The 24,701-nt window shown below is 48.9% G+C and overlaps 1 protein-coding gene across 1 annotated transcript in view; it reads right to left on the reverse strand.

The window, feature by feature from the left end:
• Positions 1-24,701, reverse strand: part of DSCAM (DS cell adhesion molecule) — a 632,639-nt gene that overhangs the window by 127,010 nt on the left and 480,928 nt on the right. The window contains exons 12-15 of the mRNA XM_047874074.1: positions 13,987-14,183; positions 12,851-12,947; positions 11,363-11,491; positions 2,274-2,441 (exon numbers count right to left, since the gene is read on the reverse strand). Of these exons, the coding sequence (XP_047730030.1) occupies positions 2,274-2,441; positions 11,363-11,491; positions 12,851-12,947; positions 13,987-14,183 (591 nt within the window). The remainder of the gene's footprint in view (positions 1-2,273; positions 2,442-11,362; positions 11,492-12,850; positions 12,948-13,986; positions 14,184-24,701) is intronic.

A 24,701-nucleotide genomic window follows, 5' to 3' on the forward strand; every position in this document is an offset into this window, starting at 1 on the left:
GCCATGGCAACGGCCGGCTGCCGCAGAGGCCACGCAGAGCCAGAGAAAAGCAGCAGGATTCATAACGGCGATCAGGAAGGCAGCCCCAAAATGCACCAGGGGAAAATACAGTTTTCTTGAGACGGCTGTCGAGACGGGGCAGCGTTAGGAAGGAAGGAGAAGTTTGCACAGTGCGTCAAAGATTACATTTTGGGGACAGTGTGTCTTCCCTAAATATACAACGTGATGACATTCCAGGAAGTTAGTGGGTTGTTGAAATATTTAAATAAAATTCTATTTCTGCAGGAGCGTGTTGATGCGCATTTCTCACTTGTTTGAGACCTACAGAGTGCTTTCACAGCCTGCCTTTTTCCCCCCAATGACCCACACGGTTGGGTCAGGAGGAGAAAGCCATCATTACATCTGTTTTGCAGATGAGCAATCACACCGAGTTTCTAAGTAAAAGAAATGGCTCAGTCCCGGACACTCAAGCATAAAGCTATCCTATTGCCTGCCCTTAAAAACGGTTTTCAAGAACTGATGTGTTCCTGGGTTGAGAAAAAGTGCTCATCTCTAGTTCGGGAAGAGCTGTCCATTCCAACCCATATTGACAGAAGACGGTATTGACGTAATCAGAAGAATACATGTTTGCATTTTTTTTTTGAGCCAGCAACCTTACTTCCTGGAATTTCACCTAAAAAAATAGCCTTAAATGTCAAAAGATATACCAGAAAGGATGTTCATCACAGTGGTGTTTGTAGTAATAAGAAATGGAAAATTTCTTATTACTACTAATAATATCTATCTTATTATCTAATAAGATCTATATAAGATCTAATAAGATACGATTTGTTAAGTAGATGGTGGAAGGTATCATTAGGAATCGCAGACGAGTACTTAAGGGTATACAAGATTGATGTCCTTCCAGAAGGCCGCTAATGAGGGCCAAAGAGAAGTGCGTGGAAGGAAGAAAGTCAAGAACAGCCCTAATTCCCCCGGTGAAAGCTGAAACAGATCTCCCGTGGACTCTCACTCATTTGGGGATGATCCTCTTAACCCTGGTGATGAAGAAGGGATCTGAGACTACGTTTCCAACTTTATGGCAGTGGTGGGTAGTAGCTGATTATCTCCGATTTCAGGCAGAGAAAGAAAAGCTAGGTTTGGGGCTGGACACTCTTCCTCCCAAGAGATGAGCCCGGCCTTGATTCCTTATTTTTCCTTCCCCCTGTCCTGCCAGGAGGTGGGTTGACAGTCAGCTTTCTCAGTCCTCTACAAACTGGTTAATTCACCCTCTGGTAGCCATGCATGTGGGGGAGCGTGCACACGTGTGTGTGTGTGTGTGTGTGTGTGTGTGTGTGTGTGTGTGTGAGATGACTGATTTACGAGGTGGTATCGCCATGTTCACTAGTAGCTCTAGGTGGTGGGATTATGGAAGAGGTTTTACCTTCTACAAAATGCTGATCTCTAGCCTCTTAATTTTCTTTTTAAAATTTTTTTTGACATTTATTTATTATTAAGAGACAGAGAGAGACAGGGCATGAGTATGGGAGGGGCAGAGAGAGGGGGAGACACAGAATCGGAGGCAGGCTCCAGGCTCTGAGCCGGCAGCACAGAGCCCGACGTGGGGCTCGAACCCGCAAATCTCGAGACGATGACCTGAGCCGAAGTCGGCCGCTTAACCGCCTGAGCCACCCAAGAGCCCCTCGCCTCTTAATTTTCAACACTGACTATGAAATTCTTTGTAATAGGAAAAAGAACAGTAAAGTGTGCTATAGAAATATTGACATTTCTAGCCAACAAAATATCTCCTACCACTGTCCCCCCAACTCCTCACGCACAGAGTTTTCTTGCCATTTTCTACTGAAGCCATCCTCTCACACCTGGGCTGCGTAGGGCCTTGGGCAAGACGTACACTCAAGGCTCTCCTGTCAGCCTGGACTCCACGCATCCAAACCAAGGAAGTGTAAAAATGGCAGCTTTTACAATTGTACAAGTCAACTGTAAACAATCGTAAAAGTGGTCGTGCAGCTCTTTAAATATCACCAGATCGTTAGTCTTCTAGGTTTGCCTTCTAATTCTTGGATACGAGAACCCTGAACGAAGCCTTATTTGAAGAGCAGCGCCTTCAAAGCAGGAGGCAAGGTACTGCCCGCGTCTCTAACAGGGCCTGGCGCCACGGAGGCAACCCTTCAAAGGCCAGACACAGGCAACGGCCTGATTCCTTGTTAGCTGCCTGAGCCCTGAGGGCCGGCTGGGGGGGCTCTGGGGTGTGGGCCTCGCCCGGTCACACGCACCTGCCTCGTCCGCGGTGATGGAGAGCTCGTTGCTGGGCTCGCTCTTGCCAATCCGGTTCTTGGCATACATGCGGATGCTGTAGGTGGAGGAAGGGTGGATATCAATGATGGTGGCCGAGTTCAGCTGAGGGGAAACATCTTTGGTTCTCTGAGCGGAATCCCAGGAGTCTTTTGGGTTTTGTTTTTCAAAAAAGAAGAGATAGAGACGTGAGTTTTTTTTCTCTGCCTCTGACAGTCCACAAGTAGGAATTAAACACACACACACACACACACACACACACACACAGAAAGGAAGGAGGAAGGGAAGAAAGAAAAGTGAACAACTCTAAGTGAATTCTCAAAGCAATGCTCCCAGCGTGTTCCAGCGGGCTGGCCACCAGAGGGGGACATCAGACTCTCGTTACCCACGCTGACGGGGACAAGGGCCGTGGGTGGCTGAGGCCGGGAGGACCTCTGAGGCAACCCCACCCGTGTCCCGGTGGCTATGAAGGAGGACAGTACACGCGGTAAAAGCACATGTCAGTGAGGCGGTAAACAGCCGTAGCAAGGCACTCATATTGTACAGAACAGCAAAGGGGATTACGGTTCAGGCACTGCCCCCCCCCCCCAATCCCTGGTTCTAAAAGGCATTTGAAGAGCAGAAAGACCTCTAGCCATATCAGATCCTTCCTTCTCCAGAAGCAGAGGGCTGAATGTGAAATACCTCCATAAACACGAATCTCAGTCTCCAGCGTCAACGTTTACTTTCAAAGAATTTATTGTAGGGATTCTTTTTCAACCACAGTAATATTAACAAGAACCCATGCCCCATGTGAAGAGGGAGCATTGGAGAGGTGACAGTTTGTACCTGCTGATATGTAGGCTTCAACCAATAAGGAGCAAACAATTCTTATTTCAGAAAACATTTGGGCGGTTGTTAAGGGCGGGGGGTGAGGGATCAAGAGATGGGATCAGTTGTGGGAGAAAAAAGACAGAAGGTGGAAGACAGAGATGACGCTTATGTACTCCCACAGCCCCCGGGGTCCCCTAGGGTGACGTTCGCTTGCAGGAACCTCACTGAGATTCTGCACTCCCTGCTGGATTCTGAGCTCCATGACAGCAGAGACCATGCTCGCCGTGTTCAATGCCGTGTCCCCAGTGTTTGCACAGTGCCTGATGCACAGCAGACAAGCCACGATTAAATGCACATTTAACAGATAGATACATAAATGGCACACACACAGACCTCCGAGCCCCGGGTTCGTTCCCCCCTTCCACGTTAATGATGAGCACGGACGTTTAGAGGGCTGGTCTGCCTAAAGGTAGCCGTGAATGTTAAGAGGTCTTCTGGACCTTGTACCAAAATAGGTTTCTTCAAGGTGGCCTTGGAATGCTGTATCTTATCAGAGAACACAGCACAATGAATACCCATTGCACCTAAAAGGAAAACTGTCACTTGAGTCAAGAAGACTGAAGATAGAAGAACTCGGACGTAGAAGACGATGGCACAAAACTTCCAATGGTGGAAGGGAAGAGTGGGTTTCAACAGAGGATCCGGAAGTGAGGGGATTAAGTGCCAGTGGCCTGACACGTAGACACGAGCCTTGTCCTGCAAGGAGAAAGCCAAGCCTTCTGGAGAAGACGTCTGGAACAAGAGAGGAACGCCCAGGCACTAGAAGGTGCAGAGAAAGTAGCTAACCAGCCCTGGGAGGAAGCTGACACTTGTGGTGTTGATGGCTCTGCCCAGGGCCACGTGGAGGTTTCTGGAATTGCCAGGACGTGTCTGGGAGGTGGCCGAGAGCCCGAAGAGGCATAGTGACACCCACTGACCACCTCCTCCTCCTGCCAATCAATTCATGAGTAGTCCGTGGGGTCGTGGCCAAGGCCGGGGGTCATGGGCTGGAAGCAGAAGGTGTTTTTAGCTTCTTTCTTACAGTTCTTACTCTTTCGCAGAAAAAAGGATGATGTCAACGATCATGATTATTAGAATAAGGCTCAAAACAACACAGGGTGGATTTTGAGCTGAAGGTCAAGAAGACGAGAAAGAATGTTTTATCCCGGAAGATTTGAAAGTAACCGAGTGGAGAAGGAGAAGAAAGCGTAGTTCAATCCGCCAGACACCCTCTGGCAAATGATACAGCATCAAAGGAGGAATAAAAACAAGGAGGTGACTACCCAGGAGAAAAGAGTCAGGACAGGGCTTGGAAATGCGGCTTCTGATCTCAGACGCCGACGTGCGGACAGGCAGGACGTGGATTATTAGCAGAGTGTGCTGGAGAACGTAACCCTGGGCGTTACAAACAACCACAGAGCGATCCTGGCACTTGGGAGGATGGAAATGCACACTGAAATGCAAATACAACTAGGAAGGGTGTACCACGGACAAAATACAGAAACTTAGGGGCACGTCACGAACAGAAATGCAGGCTGGGGAATCTGAGAGGCCTGGGATGCAGGCATGAATGGAGAGTACTGACTGGTTAAGGGCACGGACGGGAAGAGGCAAGGAATGAAATTGTCAGGGGAATTTATCACGGGTCTCCCTGCCCAGTGGAGGAAGGGGACGGTGCTGTCCGGATGCAGAGAACGAATGCAGTGTAAGGAGGGTTTATAAGTCACGCTGGAAGATCGTTCACGAGGGACCATTTACCAAGGTGTGGGCTGGGCTACAGGAGCTTGCAGAGGTTGCTCACACTCCCAGCATCTAGCAAGAGTGTGGAGCTGCTCCCTCTGCGTCGGGGGGGGCCAAGGGATGGGACAGCGTGGTCGGAGTCCAGACAGGGCTGGAACCTCAGAAGAAGAGCCCAATAGAAGCTGCATACACAGAACGCAGCGGCTGCCAGGATCCTTGTCTGATCATTCTCTGTGCCTGGCACTGGGTGAAGCCAAGGAGAGGTCAGAGGGAAGAAAGTCTGTGTTGTAGTCTTGGAGGTCAGCCTCCCCGAGAAGGGCAGATGATGGGTTTGTGCGGCGGGTCAAGGCGGCAGCCAGAGAACAACCAGCGGCACAGGGAACTCGTGTTTGTGGAGTAGGACCTGGTCACCCAGCACTGTGCAGGGCAATTTACAAACGTGACTCCTGCAGTCCTCGAATGTGTGGGCACAGTGGAAACACCCTGGAGCTTTCTGACAATGGCACTTTCAGACCTACTGAATCAGAATCACCGGGTAATGGTGCCCAGGAACCTGTACTTTTAAAAAGCCTCTCTCTGGGGCGCCTGGGTGGTTAATTCTGTTAAGCATCCGACTCCGGCTCAGGTCACAATCTTGTGGACTGTGAGTTCGAGCCCCGCGTCGGGCTCTGTGCTGACAGCCTGCTTCGGATTCTGTGTCTCCTTCTCTCTCTGCCCCTCCCCTGCTTGCGCTCTGACTCTCTCTCTCTCTCTCTCAAAAATAAACATTAAGAAAAATTAAAATAAATGAAAATAAAAAGCCTCTCTCTGGGTCATTCTGATGCATGGCTAGAGTTTGGAGTCATTCATTTGGCTGAATTGTTACAACATCCTGGTGAGGTAAGGATTTTTATTTTCATCATGAAGGTCCAGAAACTCAGGCCATTGACACGGCCGCTCTGAGCTGGGGCTGGGCTTTAACCTCACCTGTGTTACCTTGAAGCTCCAGGTCATTTTCCTGTAGCATATCACCTCCACATATTCTCTGCAGAACACCTAATGAGATTGGGTTTCAATTTTCCAGACACGTGCTGAACATCTCTCATGTTCGGATGCAGGCTTTCTGACAAGTGTGTGACTTGGCTGACTGACGAGGAGTTTGGCCAAGTGCAAGAGAGGGGACTCTGGCCAAGAATGAATGTAGTGCCTATGGACATGTAGAAAAAGGGTCTGGAGGGCTGTGCACGATGGTTTAGACAGGGCATGTCAGAAGCGTTCTTGGAAACAGTGGGCAGGGTTCCCTGACCTGCCCCAGAGAGATGGAGAAGTTCACAGTCATATTCCTGCCTCTGAAACTCCAAGCAATCCCTGTGGGAAAGGACTGAGGGAGCCCACAGGGACCAGGGTGCTTGTACAGGATTAGGGATGCTCGCTGGGGAGCCCCACTTGGGGGTCCAACACCCTAAGTCAGGGGTCAGCAGATCACCAAGGACAAACGTAAGAAGGGTGAACTTGATCTACAGAAGTGTTCGTTGTTAGAGGCCAAAGACCAGGAGGCATGACGGTGACCAGAAGGGCTTTTCTGTACACAAAATGACACTAAATGCTTAAAAATTTAGAGGCAGCTCAGAGAAGGACCAGTTCCACTGCATTAGTTAATAGAAGGGAGACGTAGCACATAGGGAAAGCCTCTTTTGCTCTGTCTGCTCCATGGAGGAGAATGTTCTTGGGGTGAGAGGGAGAAGGGAGGCTGGAGAAAGAAGAAAGTTCTGGACGATGGCACCTACCTGCATAAGAGAGTTTGTGCTTCCTGGGGGCTGGGTGGTTCCATTCTGGGACAAGAGAGCATGCCAAGGCACTGAGGCCCACTGGGCAATCTGTGGGGCACGGTGGAGGAGGAGATGGGTGCCAGAAGAGGGGACGTGGGCACGAGGCAGCCTACCTTCCAAAGAGGGGAAGGAAGTGAGCTGCTGAGCTGGTGGCACACACAGAGCGAGATGCTGGAATTGTTTGGCGAAGGGCTTCTTTGTGTCCATCCGGAGGAGAAGTGGTGATTAGGAACCAAGTAACGTGGAAGACAAAGCAGCCAGTGGAACTGGTTGAACTACATGAAGAGAACTCGATGACACTGGCATGGCCAGACTGAGATGGTCGGGAGGGTGTCGCAGGAGACACCAGTAAGGGGACTTGGGATATTTTCTTTTCCCTGCTAAACAGAAAACCAAGAGAGTCATCTGTCTTCAAATCCTGGAAGGGATAGCATTTGACCAAAGGTTTCAGGGGTGGGAAGGGGGCCACCGGCCTCAGGAAGGTCTGTGTTGGTGCAAGAAATGTGAGAATTCTGACAGTCGTGGCTGGGTCAAGGCAGAATGGTGCTTCCTTGGGGCTAGTGAGTTCCCACTGCTGGGACTGTCCAAGCACAGATGGAATGACGGCTTGCAGGGACCCGCTCTGTTAAGAACACAAAGTACAGCCATACGTAAATTAACAAAGAGTAGAGGAAAGTGCCTTTTGGGTGTGATTTCAGTGCTTAAAACAGAATGAGAATCAACATGCTAACAAATGTTTACTACAAGTGTCATTTGTATGATGCTCGCTGTGGGGGATGCAGGCTCGTAGCACAGGGCTGCAGGGGGATTGCAGGGGTCCCCCAGGGGGTCAAGAGAGCCCTCAGAGGGACAACTTCCCAGCAGGGGAGACGGATCTTAAATATCTTCCCAGTAGAGGATCCAGGTACTAAAGAAGCAGTCAGAAGCCGACCAAATGTTCCAAGGCGTTTAGGATGCTCTATGAGTAGACAAAGGAGCACACTACAAAATGGGTGGTCAGGGAAGGCTTCCTGGAGGAAGTGACATTTAAGCTGTGATTTGAAGGACCAGTTTTCTATGTACGCAGGCTTAAATTAACTATCTTAAATTATGGTTGTCCCTTTCATACACCCAAAATCTAATGAGGAGGCAACAAATACGAGAAAATCCCAGACCAACGTGCTTTTTTACAGCAGTGGATACAGTTACTGCCAGCTGCCAATGCAGATCTTCTGTCCAGGCCTTTCGCACTGAAAGAGGTGGACGGTCTGGAGGGCCCTCCTGGAAATCTGAGGTCATGGAGTCCGGGTTCCTCCCCAGTGACTCTCCTGGGACGCATTCTATCTCAAACTGGGTTCACCGCGCTCCAGGGCTGCGTGAACATCTCAGCCACCCACCAGGCTGGTCCTGTGTGTGGCTGAAAGAGAGTATGACGGATGGATGGAAACTGACTGCAGCCACATCACAGAGAAGGAGCTCTCCTACCTGCGTGATGTAGAGCCCGATCAGTTTGTAATTTGGGAATGCCGTGGAGAGGATTCTTAGATTTGGGTCGCAGGTAAATTAAGTGCCACCAGTATTCACTGAGTGCTCCCAACATGACGGGCACCATGCTAGATGTTGGGACCTAGGGGCACACGATCCCAGAGTTCCTGCCTTCCGGGAACTTATGGGGAGTGCTGGGGGGCGCACTGAGGACTCTTAAATGGGGGACACCAACGGTTTTGGAGGCATTCGATTCATAAGCACTGGGTGCACGCTTGAGTAAGAGCGAAAGCTGCTATTTAATAGAGGTTTGCCATCTGCCAGACACAGGGGCAAGTGTTTTAAAGCAGCTCCCGTCTTTAAAGAATATTCACCAAATACGCATTGGGCGCCCACAGCATGCTGGGTGCTGCGCTAGGTGTTGGGGAAACGGGTTGGGGGAAACTCAATCTGGTGGCACGGGGACTTCCAGCCCAGTGAACATGGCACACCCACCACCAAGTCAACTTGCAATGGCCCTCATCCCACGGAAGGTGGCATTTGTGGTAGCAGGGCTTAGAACTTCTCGGTGGGCAAAACGCAACCCACGACTGCGTCATAAAAGTGTCGGTCCTCCCTAAGGTCATTAACAAATCTGATGCAATCTCAATAGCAATGCCAAAAATATTTTTATGGAGCTAGACAGGTTGATGCGATGGCTCCGTGTGTAGAAAGCTAATAAGACACTGAAAGGAAAAGTCGTAAGGGTGAACCAGGGCCACCAGAAGTTGAACCACAAAGCCTGCGTGACTACCGCAGTCTAGTGCCGAGGCAGAGATGGACAAAACGGTGGCATTGACTAGAAAGTCCAGAAAGAGACACAGGTGCACGTGGAAAGCCAGGAGGCGATAAAAGTGACATCTGAAACCACTGGGGAGAGGTGGGCTTTTTAGTAAATCATGTTAGGGCAGGAGGATTCCCATCTGGGAAAAGGTCAAAGTAGAGACAAATCTCCCAGCATACCCAGGAATCAACTCCAAATGGATTAGAGATCTCAATTTTAAAGAGCAAGAGAAAGAAACCATACACGTAGGAAGCAGGGGGGATTGTTTTATAGCCCGGCTGTAGAGAACAGCTTTTCTAACTTGACTTGACATCCAGATGCGATAAAAGGCAATGTTGATAAACGTGGGAACAGAAAACACAAACAAACTGCCCACCACAGCCCAGCCAGGAAAGAAAGGAGATGATGCTCTAGGAGCACGCGAGCGGGAGGCCAGAAATGCGTCCTTGCAGAGGTGACGTGAGGAGTGGGGTCTAAGGGAGCAGGTGGGGGTAAGCACGGGAACCGTGTGGTCCAGGGAAGGGGGGCGGTTCTCCAGCCGGAGGATGGCTTGTGACCTTTGAAGGACTCATCACAGGGAGAGGTTGTGGTGTCCCATGTCACAGAGGGGAATGCTGAAGGCAGGGGACGAGTGAAGGCACACGGCCAGGTAGAGACAGGGCCAGCAGTGGAGCCAGGACAGGTTGTGCAACCACTGGACCATCACTGGCACCTGGACACCGGCACCGAGGCACTGATCCTGCTGTCCTGGGAGCCCGCCTGGGGACCCACGCCAAGAGCACAGAAGCCCGGGGTCCCGCAGTCAGTGCTCGGCCAGAGGCTGGCGGGGCCATCCCTCCCCCACCCAGGACTCTGTGGACTGTCCCCATGATGTGTGCGTGCGTTTCTCTGGAGAGCTCACTATTACCATCAGTTTCGGGGCCACTCTCTGCTAGGCACATGCTGGCTTCACTAAGGAGTGTTTCCTTTCCTTCAAGACGGGCATGGCGGACCTTGGGATCCCTGGGCTCCTTCCTGACCTAGGTCTTTAGAACAAAGGCAGGGCCTCCTTGCTTCCCTTTGGCCCTGGAAACCCGTTTCTCCCAGTTCCTGAAAGAGCCCTGTTTGGGCCAGCACCGTCTCCAGCCTGCTCGCCGTCACTGTGCCCCCGCCTCCAGCCTGCGCTGGCTGTCCTGTCCGCTGATGACAGTGCCCCAGGCAGCCATGGAGGGCCTCTCCCGAAGCCCCCCCGGGCCCCGTGCACGCATGGCTCACTGCCAGGTCTCTGTTGGGACTCTGGGTCACAAGCTGCTCTAGCGTGCGTTTCCCAACCCAGCTGCGCACTGCAAGTCTCAAGTGCTGTTTCTAAAACCCCCGTTCTTGGGGGTTCTTAGCGTTCACGCATTGCTTTGGGGACACTCCACCCTCGGCCGTCCTTTCCAGCTCCTGCCACCCTCTCGTCCTGCCCCTTGCTCACTCTTCCTGAAGCATTCCTCACTCGTGACCTGCCTCCAGCTGCCCCGAGCTTTGGTTGTCACCAGGGTCTCAGCTCAAAAGATACTATGCAGGTCACGGACAGTGTCACCTAAAGTCTGGTGGCCGGAAAGGAAACAATAAGGCTATGCGTGGTCTGCGAGGAACTTGTTAACCCTACACATGCTGGCGAGGCTCTGATTCCTCTTATGAGAGGCAGGAAAACTTCCCGCCAGAGGCCACAGTGAGGTAGGTGTTCTCCCCTCGGCCTGATGGATCGTAAAGTTCCAAGTGACCCTGGCGTTCGTGATCCCTTTAAGGGGATAAACGGACACACCTGTCACGGTCCTGACACTGGGTCTGTTTTACTCGTGGCCCCTCTGCCGACCTGGCCGAACGCGGGCCTGTCCCTGCGGTCCTTCCAGGACGTCCCCTGCGGGGTCAGTGCCCGTCTCCGCCAGGAGCAGCTCTCCTGCCTCTGCACAGACTTGGCCCACGGACTCCAAGCACAGCTGGAGCCCAGGCTCTGGACGGAGTCCCCGTAGCGAGCAGCCACAGGGAAAATGGCACGTGAGGACAGCAAGGGGGGGCAGGAAAGAGGACATCAGTGGCCAGTGGCCAGGTGCTGTCCGTAGCTGCCCCCTTGCCGGCTGGTGGCAAGAACGCCAGGGTGGCGGGCAGGGAGCAAGCCCGGGGCCCGGAGAGAAAGGAGGGGGCCCAGGGGCAGAGATGGGCCCCTGCACACAGACCGCACCCCAGAAAGGAAATGTGGAGTCCTTTGTGCGAGAAGAGAGACAAACCGGTAAAAGAAGCCCCCTCGGAGTTTCCGTGGAGTCCAGGTTTATTCTTACAGGTGATCATGAATAACAAAGGAGAGCAGTAACAGGGCCTTTTGAAGTGGAAGTAAAGCTGGAGGGAATAAAGAGCTTACCTGATTTATTTTTGCACTCAATATCGTAGCCCGTGATGGGGCTGTTGCCGTCAAACCCCATGGTCCACCTGAGGGTGATTGTGCGAGCTTTCACGTCTTTGATCTCAATTTCGGGAGGGTCTGGGGGCTCTGCGCAATCGACAGGAAAACCCGGGCTTAGTTCAAACATGGCTCAGACAGAGGACGCGGGTGGAAATGCTGAGTACGGCTCCCGAAAAGCCCCGCCAGCCTTTGACAGCAGCTGAAACTTTTACCTGGAAGCATTTTTTTTTTTTTTTCCTATTCGCATAGCAGGGGCGAGAAATTCCACTTTCCCCCAAACGCCAATGTTTACAGCAGGGCTCTGTAAGCAGGCTTTTATCGCGGGGCTGGGCCACCAAACGAGGATGTCACTCTTCTGGTTTGGAATCTCGAGCTCAAAAGAATGTCTGGGCTTCAAATGTTAAACTTCCCTTGTCATTTGCACCGTTTGGCGTAAGGATTCCTAAAGGTGGGCTAACCAGGTACACTGTTACACGTGGTGCACTCCGTGGGCCCGCAGGGCCACCTGACCCAATTCCTTTAAGGACTTTGCTCCCTGTGTTTTGGGGGCTGCACCTTGACATCATCATGGGCATTGCAAGAAACTTTTAACACCAGCTGTGTGCATGTTCAACATTTTCTGGGAATCAGGAGATGTTATGTAGCAAGCTGAGCCCACACAGGGGTCTGAGCCTGGGCATACACTTAGGGATGGGGGGGGCATGGGACAAGCTGAGGGCAAAATACAGGCTGGCACACCGCCCCCCGCCCCCAGTGGAATATGTGTGATATTCCTCAGACAGTCCTGGCGGCCCGAGAACAAAGGAAAGGGGTTGAAGTGCGTGCCATGGTGATGTGGGAAAACTAAGGCAAATGAAAAATTAAGTTCCCTACTGCCTGCAGCCCATTGACAAGTCCCTGAGATAGCAGAGTGACCCCCCCTCCAGGAGCTCAGCTGCCTCAAGGATGACACTTTGCTGGGGACAAAAGGGAATCTTGCCTTAACATTGTCCCAACCTCGAGGACCCTGTAAGTCTGCTTCCTTTATCTCAACTCCCCCAAGATATACGCTGGTGACCCTACTCCAAGCTTCTGGCCCCTGATATAGATCTGAAGGGGCTTGTGACTGAGGTTTTATTAAATGGTAATAAATGGTGTTTCCTTAGCAACAGCTAGCCCCTCAAGGTCCTGGAAACCTTGCTTCCAAAATACCTTAGAGACTTACTCTATCCTGGACCCCCTCCCAACCTGAGGGTAGAGAACGAGCTACCCCTCACGACCCCAGTGCAGCTCTTCCTGTCCGTGGGTTCTGTCCCCGTGCTTTAATAAAATCACCTTTTTGCACCAAAGACGCCTTCAAGGATTCTTTCTTGGCCATCAGCTCCAGACCACCCCACCACCATCCCCAAACCCCCTCACTTACTGTCCTAAAAGCCATGTTTTCCCCCAATTTGGTCTCCTTCCTACCTTGCACTGTGAGCTGAATTATTCCACGGTCCTCCCCATAAGAATTGATAGCATGACAGGAGAAGAAGCCAGAATCTTCTCTAACAGTTGGCAAAATCTATGTGTAAAGCAGAAAGAAATCCATCTTATCCAGTAGTAGGGAGCCAGAGCAACTAAAAGGACTTTTGATGATAAAAATCTCTCCATTCCTACCCTTCCGGTCCCCAGCACACCCGCACACGTGCACACACACCCCCGAGAGCAAATTATTTCAGTGCAATTGTAACGGTGTAGATGGATAGGTTCGACGTACGTTATCAGTGTCAGCTGGTGCTCGTTAAATTGGATGTGTAATTTATGTAGGATGCCACGGTCAGGTTGATGTATATTCCATATATATATATATATTTTTTTTTTTTTTTTCTCATGGTGTGTGCTTAGAGTATCCAGAGTACCTAAAGAAGCAGATCTATAAATCCTGCAGTAAATGCTTGGTCCTACAGGACCGTCATTAGAGTTCTCTCTAGAAGGACTCCAGGATTGGACCTGTGAGTGAATCAATATCAGTGTTTCAAACACAGGGCTTTTTTTTTTTTTCTCTGTGTGGGCTATAGCATCATTCACCCCACCCCCCGCCACTAAAAACACCACTCAGTTAACTACCACTAGTACTAAAAAAAAAATCTAAGAGACTACAATACTTTTTTTCTAGTTTTTGCGATCCTATGTGAAAGACAGAAGCTTTTCTGTTGGATTTGTCCAAGGAAAGCAAACCGCTTTTCCTTAGAAAGCCCATCTAATTTGTTTCTTTTTAACAGCATGTTAAAACATGTGCACAGCGTAAGATGCCATTTTTCTGGGATTAATTATCATTAAGAGACTCGATTCCTACCTTTTTTTTTTTTTTTTTTTTTTTTTGGTTTTTACTACCGTTGGGTTCCCTGCCATGCTCATTGTAATTTTATTCTTAATAACATTGAAAGTAAAGCGCTGTTTTTGCGGGCTGCTCAGGAATCTTGCTTAAGAAGTGGGGAAGAAATGGCAGTCCCGGAAGATTATCTGCTGTTCATCACCCGCACGCCCCCGCTTAGGTGAAAGGACAGGATTATTCTGCCGACAAAGTTAGATGCTGATCCGCTGTGTTTGCTGCGTTTTACCTGCAGCGTTGAGATCACTTCCTCTCCCACCTCCTTGGTGGACACAAGGTAACGGGCCATCTCGGGGTTAATGATACGGTCCTCCTTCTCCCAGCGGACGATGATGGGCTTCTCGCCATGGGCTGCACAGCTCATTTCCTTCTTTTGACCCTGAGTGGCTAGGGTCGTATTTGGATAGGACGTTATCATCGCAGGAACTGAAAATCCAAGAAGGACACGACTTATTTGGCAAAGCAGGATTCTTGACTTCCCACCTCAACACTCGGCTGAATCTGGCTTAAAGGGGTGTTTCCTTGAGGGGCGTCTGGGGGCGCTCAGTCGGTTAAGTGTCCAACTCTCGGTTTTGGCTCAGCTCACGATCTCACGGTTTTGTCAGTTCAAGGCCTGCATCAGGCTCTGCACTGACAGTGTGGAGCCTCCTCGGGATTTTCTCTCTCTCTCTCTCTCTCTCTCTCTCTCTCTCTCTGCCCCTCCCCACCCACATTGTGCTTTCTTTCTCTCAAAATAAATAAATAAACATTTTTAAATAAGAGGTATTTCTTTGAAATAAAATGTATTCAAGAAACCGCTGAGCACGAATCATGAACAGAAAAGGGGCAAGGTGGCAGAAAAGTGAAACCTGACGAAATGAGCCCTAAGCTCATTCATTCAGAAGTTGCCATGGGATTTCATATTCAGGGGGCGCTGCTCTCTTCCCGGCCCACCGAGGGCACACGCCGGTCACGGAATATAGCCTGTGTCCCCGAGGACACATAGGAAAACAACTTTACTTGCTGAATAGATGGGAGAGGGGGCTTCTAGTAGCAAATGACAGTTTCTAACTCTGATTTTCAACTGTGGAACTCTGAAACCTTATCGAGCAACTGAGGCTGGGGCCCTGATCGCTGCTGACCCATCCTCGGAGTGACTTCTAGATATACCCACCGCTGTTACAAACTGTCACCGTCACCTGGAGACCCCAGACCCACCCTTCTCCCGTAACATATGGCAGGCCATCTCATCCCCAGCGCACCAAGAAACCAGAAACCTCTCTTTGTGCAACTTCTCAAGTTCCCTGTCTCCCACCTCAAAATTCATCTAAAGACCTCCATTCTTGGCCATGTGCTGGGTGATGTAGGACTCTGCTCCCACTCCACACACCACTTAGAGATGCAGGGCGGCACAAAACAAGCATCCTTTTAAATGCGCACGCAGCTTCTAAGAAAGTGAGAGAAATCCCAGGAGCCTGAAGCAGAAGTGGCTGTTGAAAGGCCAGAGGTATTATGATGTTGGAGGCAGGGAGTTGAAAGTGGGACCTTCAAACCAGACTGCTCAAAGGGCCCCACCTTCAGAGCGAGGACCTCCAACAAGGACAACCAGACCCACACGGGGGGAAGGGAAAAGCAAACAGCCTTGGCTTGTGTTATGGATGAAGAGAAAAAAAAAAGCCTCCCCTGAAAACCCACAGCTGGTCTGCCTCTATGTGGGTTTGGGGTTAAATTCATGCTAAAGGGGCAATACGCTGGTGTTCCTACTTGGGCCGTGGGCCCGAAGATCCTAGCGAAAGAAACACAAACACACCCCAGTGGGAGGCACACTCCATCCATGCCCATTGGATCTCTCCTGGCCCGTGCTGGGTCCCGTCTTCCCCACAGCGTACCAGAGTGGGTTGAGACATACCACAACGAGTAAGAAACCTACCGGCTCCGTAGCCTGGACGCCCGCAGGAGAACCCACACTTTGAAGTTTCTCTACAGTCAGCAGGTGTGTGGCAGAGATTAGGAGGCGTGGAGTGGACTAACTGAAGGGAAGAAACACCGTGGGCCCCGCATTTTATCCTCGCTGGTGGTGAGATCCCCCTTCCAGTACAACTGAGGGGAAGCCAGACTGGCGCATGGGCCCCAGCCTTCAGTCCCGATCACTCACTTCCTCTAGCCGCTTCAAGAAAAAAATTTAATCTTTACCAACAGCTTTTTTGAGGTCTTATTTACATGCCATAATATTCACCTAAGTGCACAGGGGAAAGGGTTTGTCCATTGTAGTAGTTTTCTAGGAGAGCTGAAACAAATCACCACGAGCTGGGTGGCTTCCAACACCAGAAATCTGTTCTCTCACAGTTCTGGAGGCCAGTCCAAAATCAAGGTGAAGGCAGGGCCATGCTCCCTCCGAACTTCTAGGGAAGAATCATTCCCTGCCTCTTCCAGCTTCCGCTGGCCCCCACGATCCTTGGCTTGTGGCCACAACTCTCCCATCTCTGCCCACACTCACGTCATGTTCTTCCTTAAGGGTTTCCCCGGGTCTTCATGTGGATTTCTTATAAGGATACCAGTCATTGGATTTAGGACCCACCCTCACACAGTATGACTTCATCTTAACTAATTATATCTGCAAAGACCTTATTTCCACATGAATTCACATTCTGAGGTTCATGTAGGCATGAATTTTTTGGGGGGGGCTCATACACATATATTTGTATTATCCAACACACACACACACACACACACACACACACACACACACACACACTATTACAACCCAACAGAAGTACATACAGTTGTATAGTTACCACCACATCAAATTTGGTTTTATTTTTTTTTAAAGGAAAATCATTTTAGTAAGTTTATTTTTGAGAGAGACAGGGAGAGAGAGAGAGAGAGCAGAGGATGGCAGAGAGAGAGGGAGAAGAGAATCCCAAGCTGACAGCACAGAGCCTGATGTGGGGCTCTATCTCATGAACTGCGAGATCGTGACCTGAGCTCAAATCAAGAGTCAGATGCTTAGCTGACTGAGCAACCCAGGTGCCCCAACCATATTAATGTTTAGAGCATTTACATTATCCCAAAAGGATTCCCCTGTCCATTTATAGTCCTTTCCTACTCCCCATCCCAGGCAAACAGTAATCAATATTCTGTCCTTCTAGATTTGCCTTTTCTGGACATTTCCTACAAATGGGATCCCATAGTAGGTATTCTTTTGTGTCTAATTTTTGCCTTTTTTCCCCCACTGAGAATGTTTTCCAGGTTAAGCCATAGTGTAGCATGTATCAGCGTTTTCTCTTTTTTTTTAAAATTTTTTTTATATATTTAAAAAAATATTTATCTTTGAGAGAGAGAGATAGAGTGTGAGACAGGGAGGGGGAGAGAGAGAGGGAGAACAGAATCCAAAGCAAGCTCCAGGCTCTAAGCTGTCAGCACAGAGCCTGATGTGGGGCTCAAACCCACGAACCGTGAGATTGTGACCTGAGCCGAAGTCGGACGCTTAACCAACTGAGTCACCCAGGCGCCCTTATCAGAGCTGCTTCTTTTTTGTTGCTGAATAATACTGCATTGCACGGGATTAACACATTTCGTTTATTCATTCACAGTTGACACACATTGGGATTGTTTCCACTTTTGGGATATTATGAATAATGCTGCTACCAAGATTTGCATGAAGGTTCTCGCTTAGACCTATGGGTTCACTTTTCCCAGGTAGATCTCTACTAGAGAAACCGCTGTGTCACACGGAAATTCTACGTTTCACGTTCTGACAAACTGCCACATTGTCATCCCAAGTGGCTTCACCATTTTTACAATCTCTGTGTCAGAAGACGGAGCACAGAAGAGGAAATGGGGGGAATGTTTCCCTTGAACCATAAAAGCAGGGTAAAGCTATAGGTGAGCTCCAGCTTGATGCTCACCGGCTGTAGAAAGCCCAGCTCGAACCCAGTGCTGCCACCGCAGAGGTGAGGGTGGTGAGGAAGGTTCCAGGAGAGGCTGACCCATGCCATCTGGGAGAATGAGGCAAACACAGGGGATGGAGCCCCTCCTTCTCTGAGATCAGGGCCTGTGAGCAGCATGAGAAGGCTCCACTGAGCTGTGATCCTGGGACAACAGATGGGGACCTTCTCAACATATTCCAATTCCTCACCCCACCGAGGGGAAGGGACTAAAGCCCTGGGAGTTCACCAGCCCCATTCGCTGGTCCAGATAGTCACCAACTGAGGGGCCCTACCCAGACAGAGGGCTGAATGTGCACACCATTTGGAGGGGCCAAAGGGAGACACGGTGTCCCTCTCCAAGGGGGAAGTGGACAGGGGCACTGAATATTTGCGCCTGGGCAGTGCGGGGGACACCCGCTTCCTCGCATGGAGCCTTGTGTGTGAGCCCACCCTGCCCCGTGCACTGTGATGCAAGCTCATTATGGTGCAGGGGACCACTTTCTGGAACACAGTTACGGAGGGAGGCCAGACCAGCCTGTGAGGCTCTTCCCATATGTCTCCTTATCACTTTCCCTTTAGGCACAGAGTGAGGATTTCGTTTAGAGTGGCACCGTTTCAGAAAACCCCAACCACAGGAAATATATTTATGGGGAAAAGGAAGCAATCATAAATTGTGTCTAAGAAGGCCCAAATAGCCCTAAAATATCTATAAAATGCAAGCATGTTAGCAGTAGGAGAAACTGGATGCTCTTTCCAAGTCTCTTCGTGTTCATGGGCAGGACAGATGAGTATAGTTCAATTACTTTCCTGCCTACAGCGGATTAACACCCTCCCGGGAGACAGCAGCTGGCTATTCCCCGGGTAGAACCAGAAAGAAAGGCGGAACTGCCCAAGAGCTGACATGAGAGATGATGGCAGAATGACACAAATCCCAAGATCATGGTGACCAGGCCCACGTGGGGCTCGCAAACACGATGTCTCTCTTCCCTGCACCCTGTGCTCAACATGCCCCCATACCAAGAAGACCATTATCCATCATCATGGGTTTCCAAATGATAACCCTCGACCATTGAGAAAATGTTCACTGGCCTGGTGTGGTTTGCTTAATGAGAGATAGGACTATTTTAAGTATTCGAGAAGATTCCTTTCCAAAATGGTTAATAAAAACATTTTAAGCGTCCAAGAGGGTAGGAGAAATAAGTTGTGTGGACATTTTATTCATGCAAAGGCATGGGATGAACTCAACATCTCTCTATAAGCATCCCTCGATGTCTTCCCTTGAAAATAGGCCAGGAAGGAAGGTGGTAGCAACCACTTTCCCCCAAGAGATTTGGAGAAAGAATCAGGGGCACCTGTTGAATACTGGAGGTGTCAGTAGAACATCGACCCTTGGCAAATGTCCTCAGCGGTGGGGTGCTGGCTACGTAGGATGTATTCAGGCATGCTCATTAATGCATTAAGTCAGGGTCTTTGCCACTGTGAAAAATTCCTTTCTGTGATCATGGTAAAGTCCATATTTGTGTATGTTATCAAGTTACTTAGATATGTGAAATGCAGTTGAGTTTTTAATTTAAAAAAATGTTCTAAGGAGCCAAATTATTTGAGAATCTCCCAAGAGGCTTTCTTTTGCTCCAACAACCACACGATCTTTTAAAGACAGGAATTGGGCGGCGCCTGGGTGGCTCAGTCGGTTAAGTGTCCGACTTCGGCTCAGGTCACGATCTCACGGTCCGTGAGTTCGACCCCTGCGTCGGGCTCTGGGTTGATGGCTCAGAGCCTGGAGCCTGCTTCCGATTCTATGTCTCCCTCTCTCTCTGCCCCTCCCCCATTCATAGACTCTCTGTCCCCGTTCTGTCTCTCTCTGTCTCAAAAATAAATAAACGTTAAAAAACGTTAAAAACGTAAAAACGTAAAAAAGTTAAAAAAATAAAAAAAATAAAGACAGGAATTGGTTGCCTATTGTAAGACTCACTGGATAAAACTGAGGGCAAAAATGTGGATAGAAATAGGAAAAATGATTCAAATATCCGAGATCAAGACAGTCTCTGTTATGTCTAACCCATAATTGTCAACTTGTTGCTAAAAAAGACACATAGATAACAACATATTTGCTCTCACTTGGGATGTATGTTGATGTGTGGATTTATCTGGGGGTTAAAGCAAAGGGTCACTTGGCGGCTTTGCATCCACTAGGTCTGTGACAACCATCGTGGACCTCACTGTAACAGATGTTGAACAATGGGGGCGTCTGGGGTGAGGGAGTGAGCCAAGGTGTACTGGTGGGGACATGTGTAATGTTGATTGGTGGCTTCTGCATTTTAAATCCAACGCCAGGTGGAGACCTCGGCAGCAACGGCCAGGGCTGCAGGGATTTGGGGCCCTGGATGGGCTTGTTTGGCATCTCAAGCAGACACCAGTGGATTTGTATAGAACCACAGAGGGTGGGACTTAGGAGTTAATGAGTCAGTGCCTGTCCACTCTTATAGATGCTACACCATCAGGCTCGGTTTATTGTTTTGTGGATTGTCTGGATTTAAAAAAGGGATGGAGAAAAAGTTAATGGCAAAGATTAAATGTCTGAAGCTATTACATTTTACATAGTGCCAAGTATTGTGAAACCATCCTTCCAGGATGCAAGGTTCAGCAAAGAAGTCTGATGCATCTGATTCAGCAAACAGTTCCCTCGCACCATTGACAAATGAATGACATTCCCCAATATGTCTTCCTGTTTTACTTCCATCTTCCTTGTTACTACAAATAAAAGCACCAAGAAACCTTTGCCTTGGAACAACACTGTTCAATAGGAACAGCCATGTGGTAGCTACAGACACAAGAGTTCACAGAAAGGCAGCTAACGTATTTTATGAGAAGGAGTTGGCTCAATGGAATTGATGAGGCTGATATGGCCTATTTTATTATTATTTGTACATTTTTTTTGGAGATCTGGTGGTTAAATGTTTCCTAGTGTACTGTTGGATGTATGCAGAAAAATTTGCAGACCAGAAAAAATAATACCAGCTGTCAAAATGGGTAGGTGGCTGCTGGGGGAAATTCTTCCGTGTGGGGGGACCTTGTATGAAAGCAACACTTCTAACCCCTCCCCCGAATGGAGGGGCAATGACTAACCTGACTTGAGGGTTGGGGAGGAACTGACAAGTGTGACCCAGTTCCTTCCAGATATCTGTTGGCAGAGGGCACGTGTTCCGATCTACAAACTTCCTGTAGTGAAAGAAGATGTGCCTGAGTGAGAGGTGTGTGCATCTCCAGCCTGGGAAGAGACTGGGGTAAGTCTCCCTAATTCTAGAATGTAGCATCTGCAAACGCACATCTTCCAGAAAGCTAGTATCCAACCACTCTACTTCTGTGTCTATCTCTTGCTTGATTCTGAACTCAGGGGTATTATTTTGGGGGGCCCTCTTAAACTGTGACAGTAGGTATGGACTGTTCACCAAGCAGAAATTTCTAGTTACCTCTGGAAGCCCAGGCTCCTCTTTCCCCAGTTTTTAGCAAGAGACATTATTAAAAATATACCCTAATAAAATAATGTATTTCCAAGTTCTTCTTGTAGTTGGGTGCTGCCAGCTCAAGGCAATGATGCATCCAGGTGTCCTAGGAGTTGAGCTCCCTTTAGGCTTTCTCTGTTTCCTCCTGTGCCAGCCTGACATCAGGGTCTGATACCTGGAGTTCCAGCTCCCATCTTGACCTTGAGATGACTCGGGAGATGGGAGCCTGGGTCCTTGCTGACACCATGAAGCTGTCATGCCCAAGCTGGCCCGCCTAACTCCAGAAAACATTTATATGAGAAAAAAGCAAACTATTATGTTTATTTATTATTATTTGGGGCTTTTCTACAATAGGAGATTAAGAATTGTTTTGAGCTGACCTTAATCATGGGTCTTGACTCTTTAGGATGATATGGCAGATGTTCTATACCGAAAAAAACAATTTCTTTTTTAAAAATTTTTTAGAGAGAAAGAATGAACGAGTAGGGGAGAGGGGCGGGGGAGACAGAGAAAGAGAGAGAGAGAGAGAGAGAGAGAGAGAGAGAGAGAGAGAGAATCTTAAGAAGACTGCATGCTTAGCGCAGAGCCTGATGCAGGGATCAATCCCATGCCCCTGGGATCAAGACTTGAACTGAAATCAAGAGTCTGTCAACCGAGAGATCTACCCAGGCGCCACCCCAAAAAACAATTTATATTGGATGGCTTTGCAGAGAAAGATACAATGTGCAGCATGTATAGTTTCCAAAGTGATCCTCAGTTGCAAACTCATGGTTTTAGGATGGGTTACCATCAGCCTATATAACACGGTCGTTGCCCAAGTGTGAATCCTAGGTGTGCCACTTGTTTCCTGAGTGGCCCCAGATAGTCACTTAACTACACTGTGCCTCACTCAGTTTTGTTCTTTGTCCCAGGGAGACAATGATCGTTGAGAGGATTAAAGAGGCCAGCCCGCAGCAGGGTCAGTGCTAGATAAGCATATACTGATGGCATCCCCATGTGTCTGATAGCAGGGACTTGTGATGTCTTCAGATGAGGAATGGATGTGGACTTTTGTTTGGGGTCTGTGGTCTGCTCAGGACTTGGGGCACATCTTTTAGCAAAGACATTTTCAGTTTGGGCTCAAATCCATTAACCAAGATTTTTTTTCTCACAAGTGCCAAGTTCGAATTCATGGTAATTAAAGATTCCAGGGCCACAAAAGTGACCTTGAAAAAAAAAATAACTGTGAATAAATCCGTTGTAGGTCCAAGAAGAAGAATATACTGACTTCTCCGTTTTTCCTCTCCAAGCTGGGGAGTATGAATCAGAAACCGAAACTCACATATAATTTAGCTTTGAGACATGACCCCCCGGTCCCTCCAGTCAGGAGCCTGATTCCCGCAGACCCCTGAGTGGAGCACAGGATGGAGAAATTTTGGTGGCAGAGCTGGGTTCTAGAAACGAGTACATATTAGTGCCTCACAGTGTCAGGGGTGTGTAAAGGCTGCAACGGAGAGGGCTCCCTGCTGGGTAGGAAAAAGTTTGTAAAATGCCAGACGAGGAAAACAGAGAGAGTTCCCATGGGGATATGGCATTTTATTCCCTGGATTGGGGCGTTTTATCATTTCTCCTTCTCCTTCTTCTTCTTTGGAGAGTGAACCAGTTCTGAAATAAGGGTTTCTGTCTTCCCTCACGAGCTGCTATGCAGGGAAGCAAATGCTCGGTGAAGCTTGCTGTTCACCCAGAATGTAATTTCCTATTCCTTAAAAATAAAAACCCATGGAAGAACATGTTACTGCTCCCCATGAAAAACACAGCATCGCTTTGAGAAGTTGTTTTCTGTTCTTTCCTTTTCCTAATAAGGAGAGGTTTAATTGCATTCCACATGGGAGCGATGCCTTGACAAAACCACCCGCCTCTGGCTTCTTAATGGTTTGCTCGTCTTCCTCTTCCAAAGATGCTCTCTTTCTACTCACATTTGCCCTTTGGAAGACTGCCCCACCAAAATAGGTATTTAGCTCTGGTGAATAAACTCTGTATTGAGTCACGAATGTTATGGCCAGCTCATGTTTCCCTGGTCCACCCACATATTTTCAGCCTTTTAAAGAAATGGTCAAAAAGATTTTTTTTTTTTAAAAAAAGGATCATTACCATGGCTCCTTGCAATGCTAATGTTTGAAGGGATGACCTTTTCACCTGTCACAGTCATGGGTGCTGAGAGATGACAACATATCAGCAGAGCAGTGCTTTTTGCAAGGATTTCTGAAGCATAACAAATGGATGGGGTAATTTAACAGGGATTGGTACCACGCAGAGGCTGTGGGCAAACCCTGCTAGCAAGGGCAAAGGAAAGCCAGACCAGGAAAGCTTTGTTCAGAGAGTGTGTGCTGTGCACTTTTCCTGCCAAGTTACCCACTACGGAAGGTGCCATTTTTACATTGTGATATGTTGGCTTGTAGATCTCCATCATACACCACGATACCATCTAATAGCACCTCCCCGTTCAGGAAATCTGTGTTCTTATGGCACAAGGGGGCATCATCTGACCTACTTGCTTGCAGCATAAAGATGCAGGTGTCCGGTGGGGCCTCTGACACTGGTCGGGAAAAGTTGTGCGCACTGAAGCCCAACTCACACTCGTGGGACGTGAGCTAGGTAGCCTGAAGTGTGAACAGTGGGAGAATTTACACCACAGGCATTGGCAAACCCTAGAAATCAGGACTCTCTTCCTTCCCTCCACCTACAACAGTTTTTCCTCTTTAATACAGACCACAAAACTGCACAGGGGAGTGTGTCACTATACTGATGACTTTAAGGAGTGTTCCCATAATACAGGGGGCACTGAGGAGGCGGTGAGTTCACCTGAGAACAGTAACTAATTTTATTCATAAGAGTAAACCCTACCGATGTGAACAGCTCATCACTGTGTGTTGACATGTAATTCAGCAAAGAGTCCACACATATGTTGCTTTTTCAACTCAGGGATACAGAAGAGGGGACAGTTATATTAATAAGCTGCCGATATTCAAGACGAGTTCTAAACATTACTCTCCTTTTTTAACGGCACAAAACCAATTCTAATACATTTTTGTCTTTCTTCCTCCCTCCCCAGCTCTGCTGAAACTAGCACTGAAAAAGGAACAAAATGAAATACCGAGAAGCCTAGATAATCTCTAACTAGACAACCTGCCTGTCATGGTCGTCTGGTTCAATTCCTTCATTTTCCAGAGAAGTAAAGACGAGCCCGGAATAGAGAAGTGGGTGTCAAAGTTTCAGGAGAGGAGTCAACCAGGATCTGACTTAAACGAGGTCTACTCTAGCCCCATCATTACCATCGTCAATAATCATCCCAACATAGAAAGTGGCCGATCTTTCTGGGTGCCCAGGACTCCCTCTGTTGGAGCAAACAAGCCCTGTCTCCTGGGAGTCCCCCTCAGTGCCTCCACTCTGTCAGAACAGAGGTGGCAGAAGAGGGTATGGTCCAAGGATGAAGCAACAAAGCCCAAACTGGAAAACAGAGTCAGGGACACAAGGGTTTATGCTTGGGAGGACCA

The sequence above is a fragment of the Prionailurus viverrinus genome, chromosome C2 (genome assembly GCF_022837055.1).
Source record: "Prionailurus viverrinus isolate Anna chromosome C2, UM_Priviv_1.0, whole genome shotgun sequence".
NCBI classification, from domain to species: domain Eukaryota; kingdom Metazoa; phylum Chordata; class Mammalia; order Carnivora; family Felidae; genus Prionailurus; species Prionailurus viverrinus.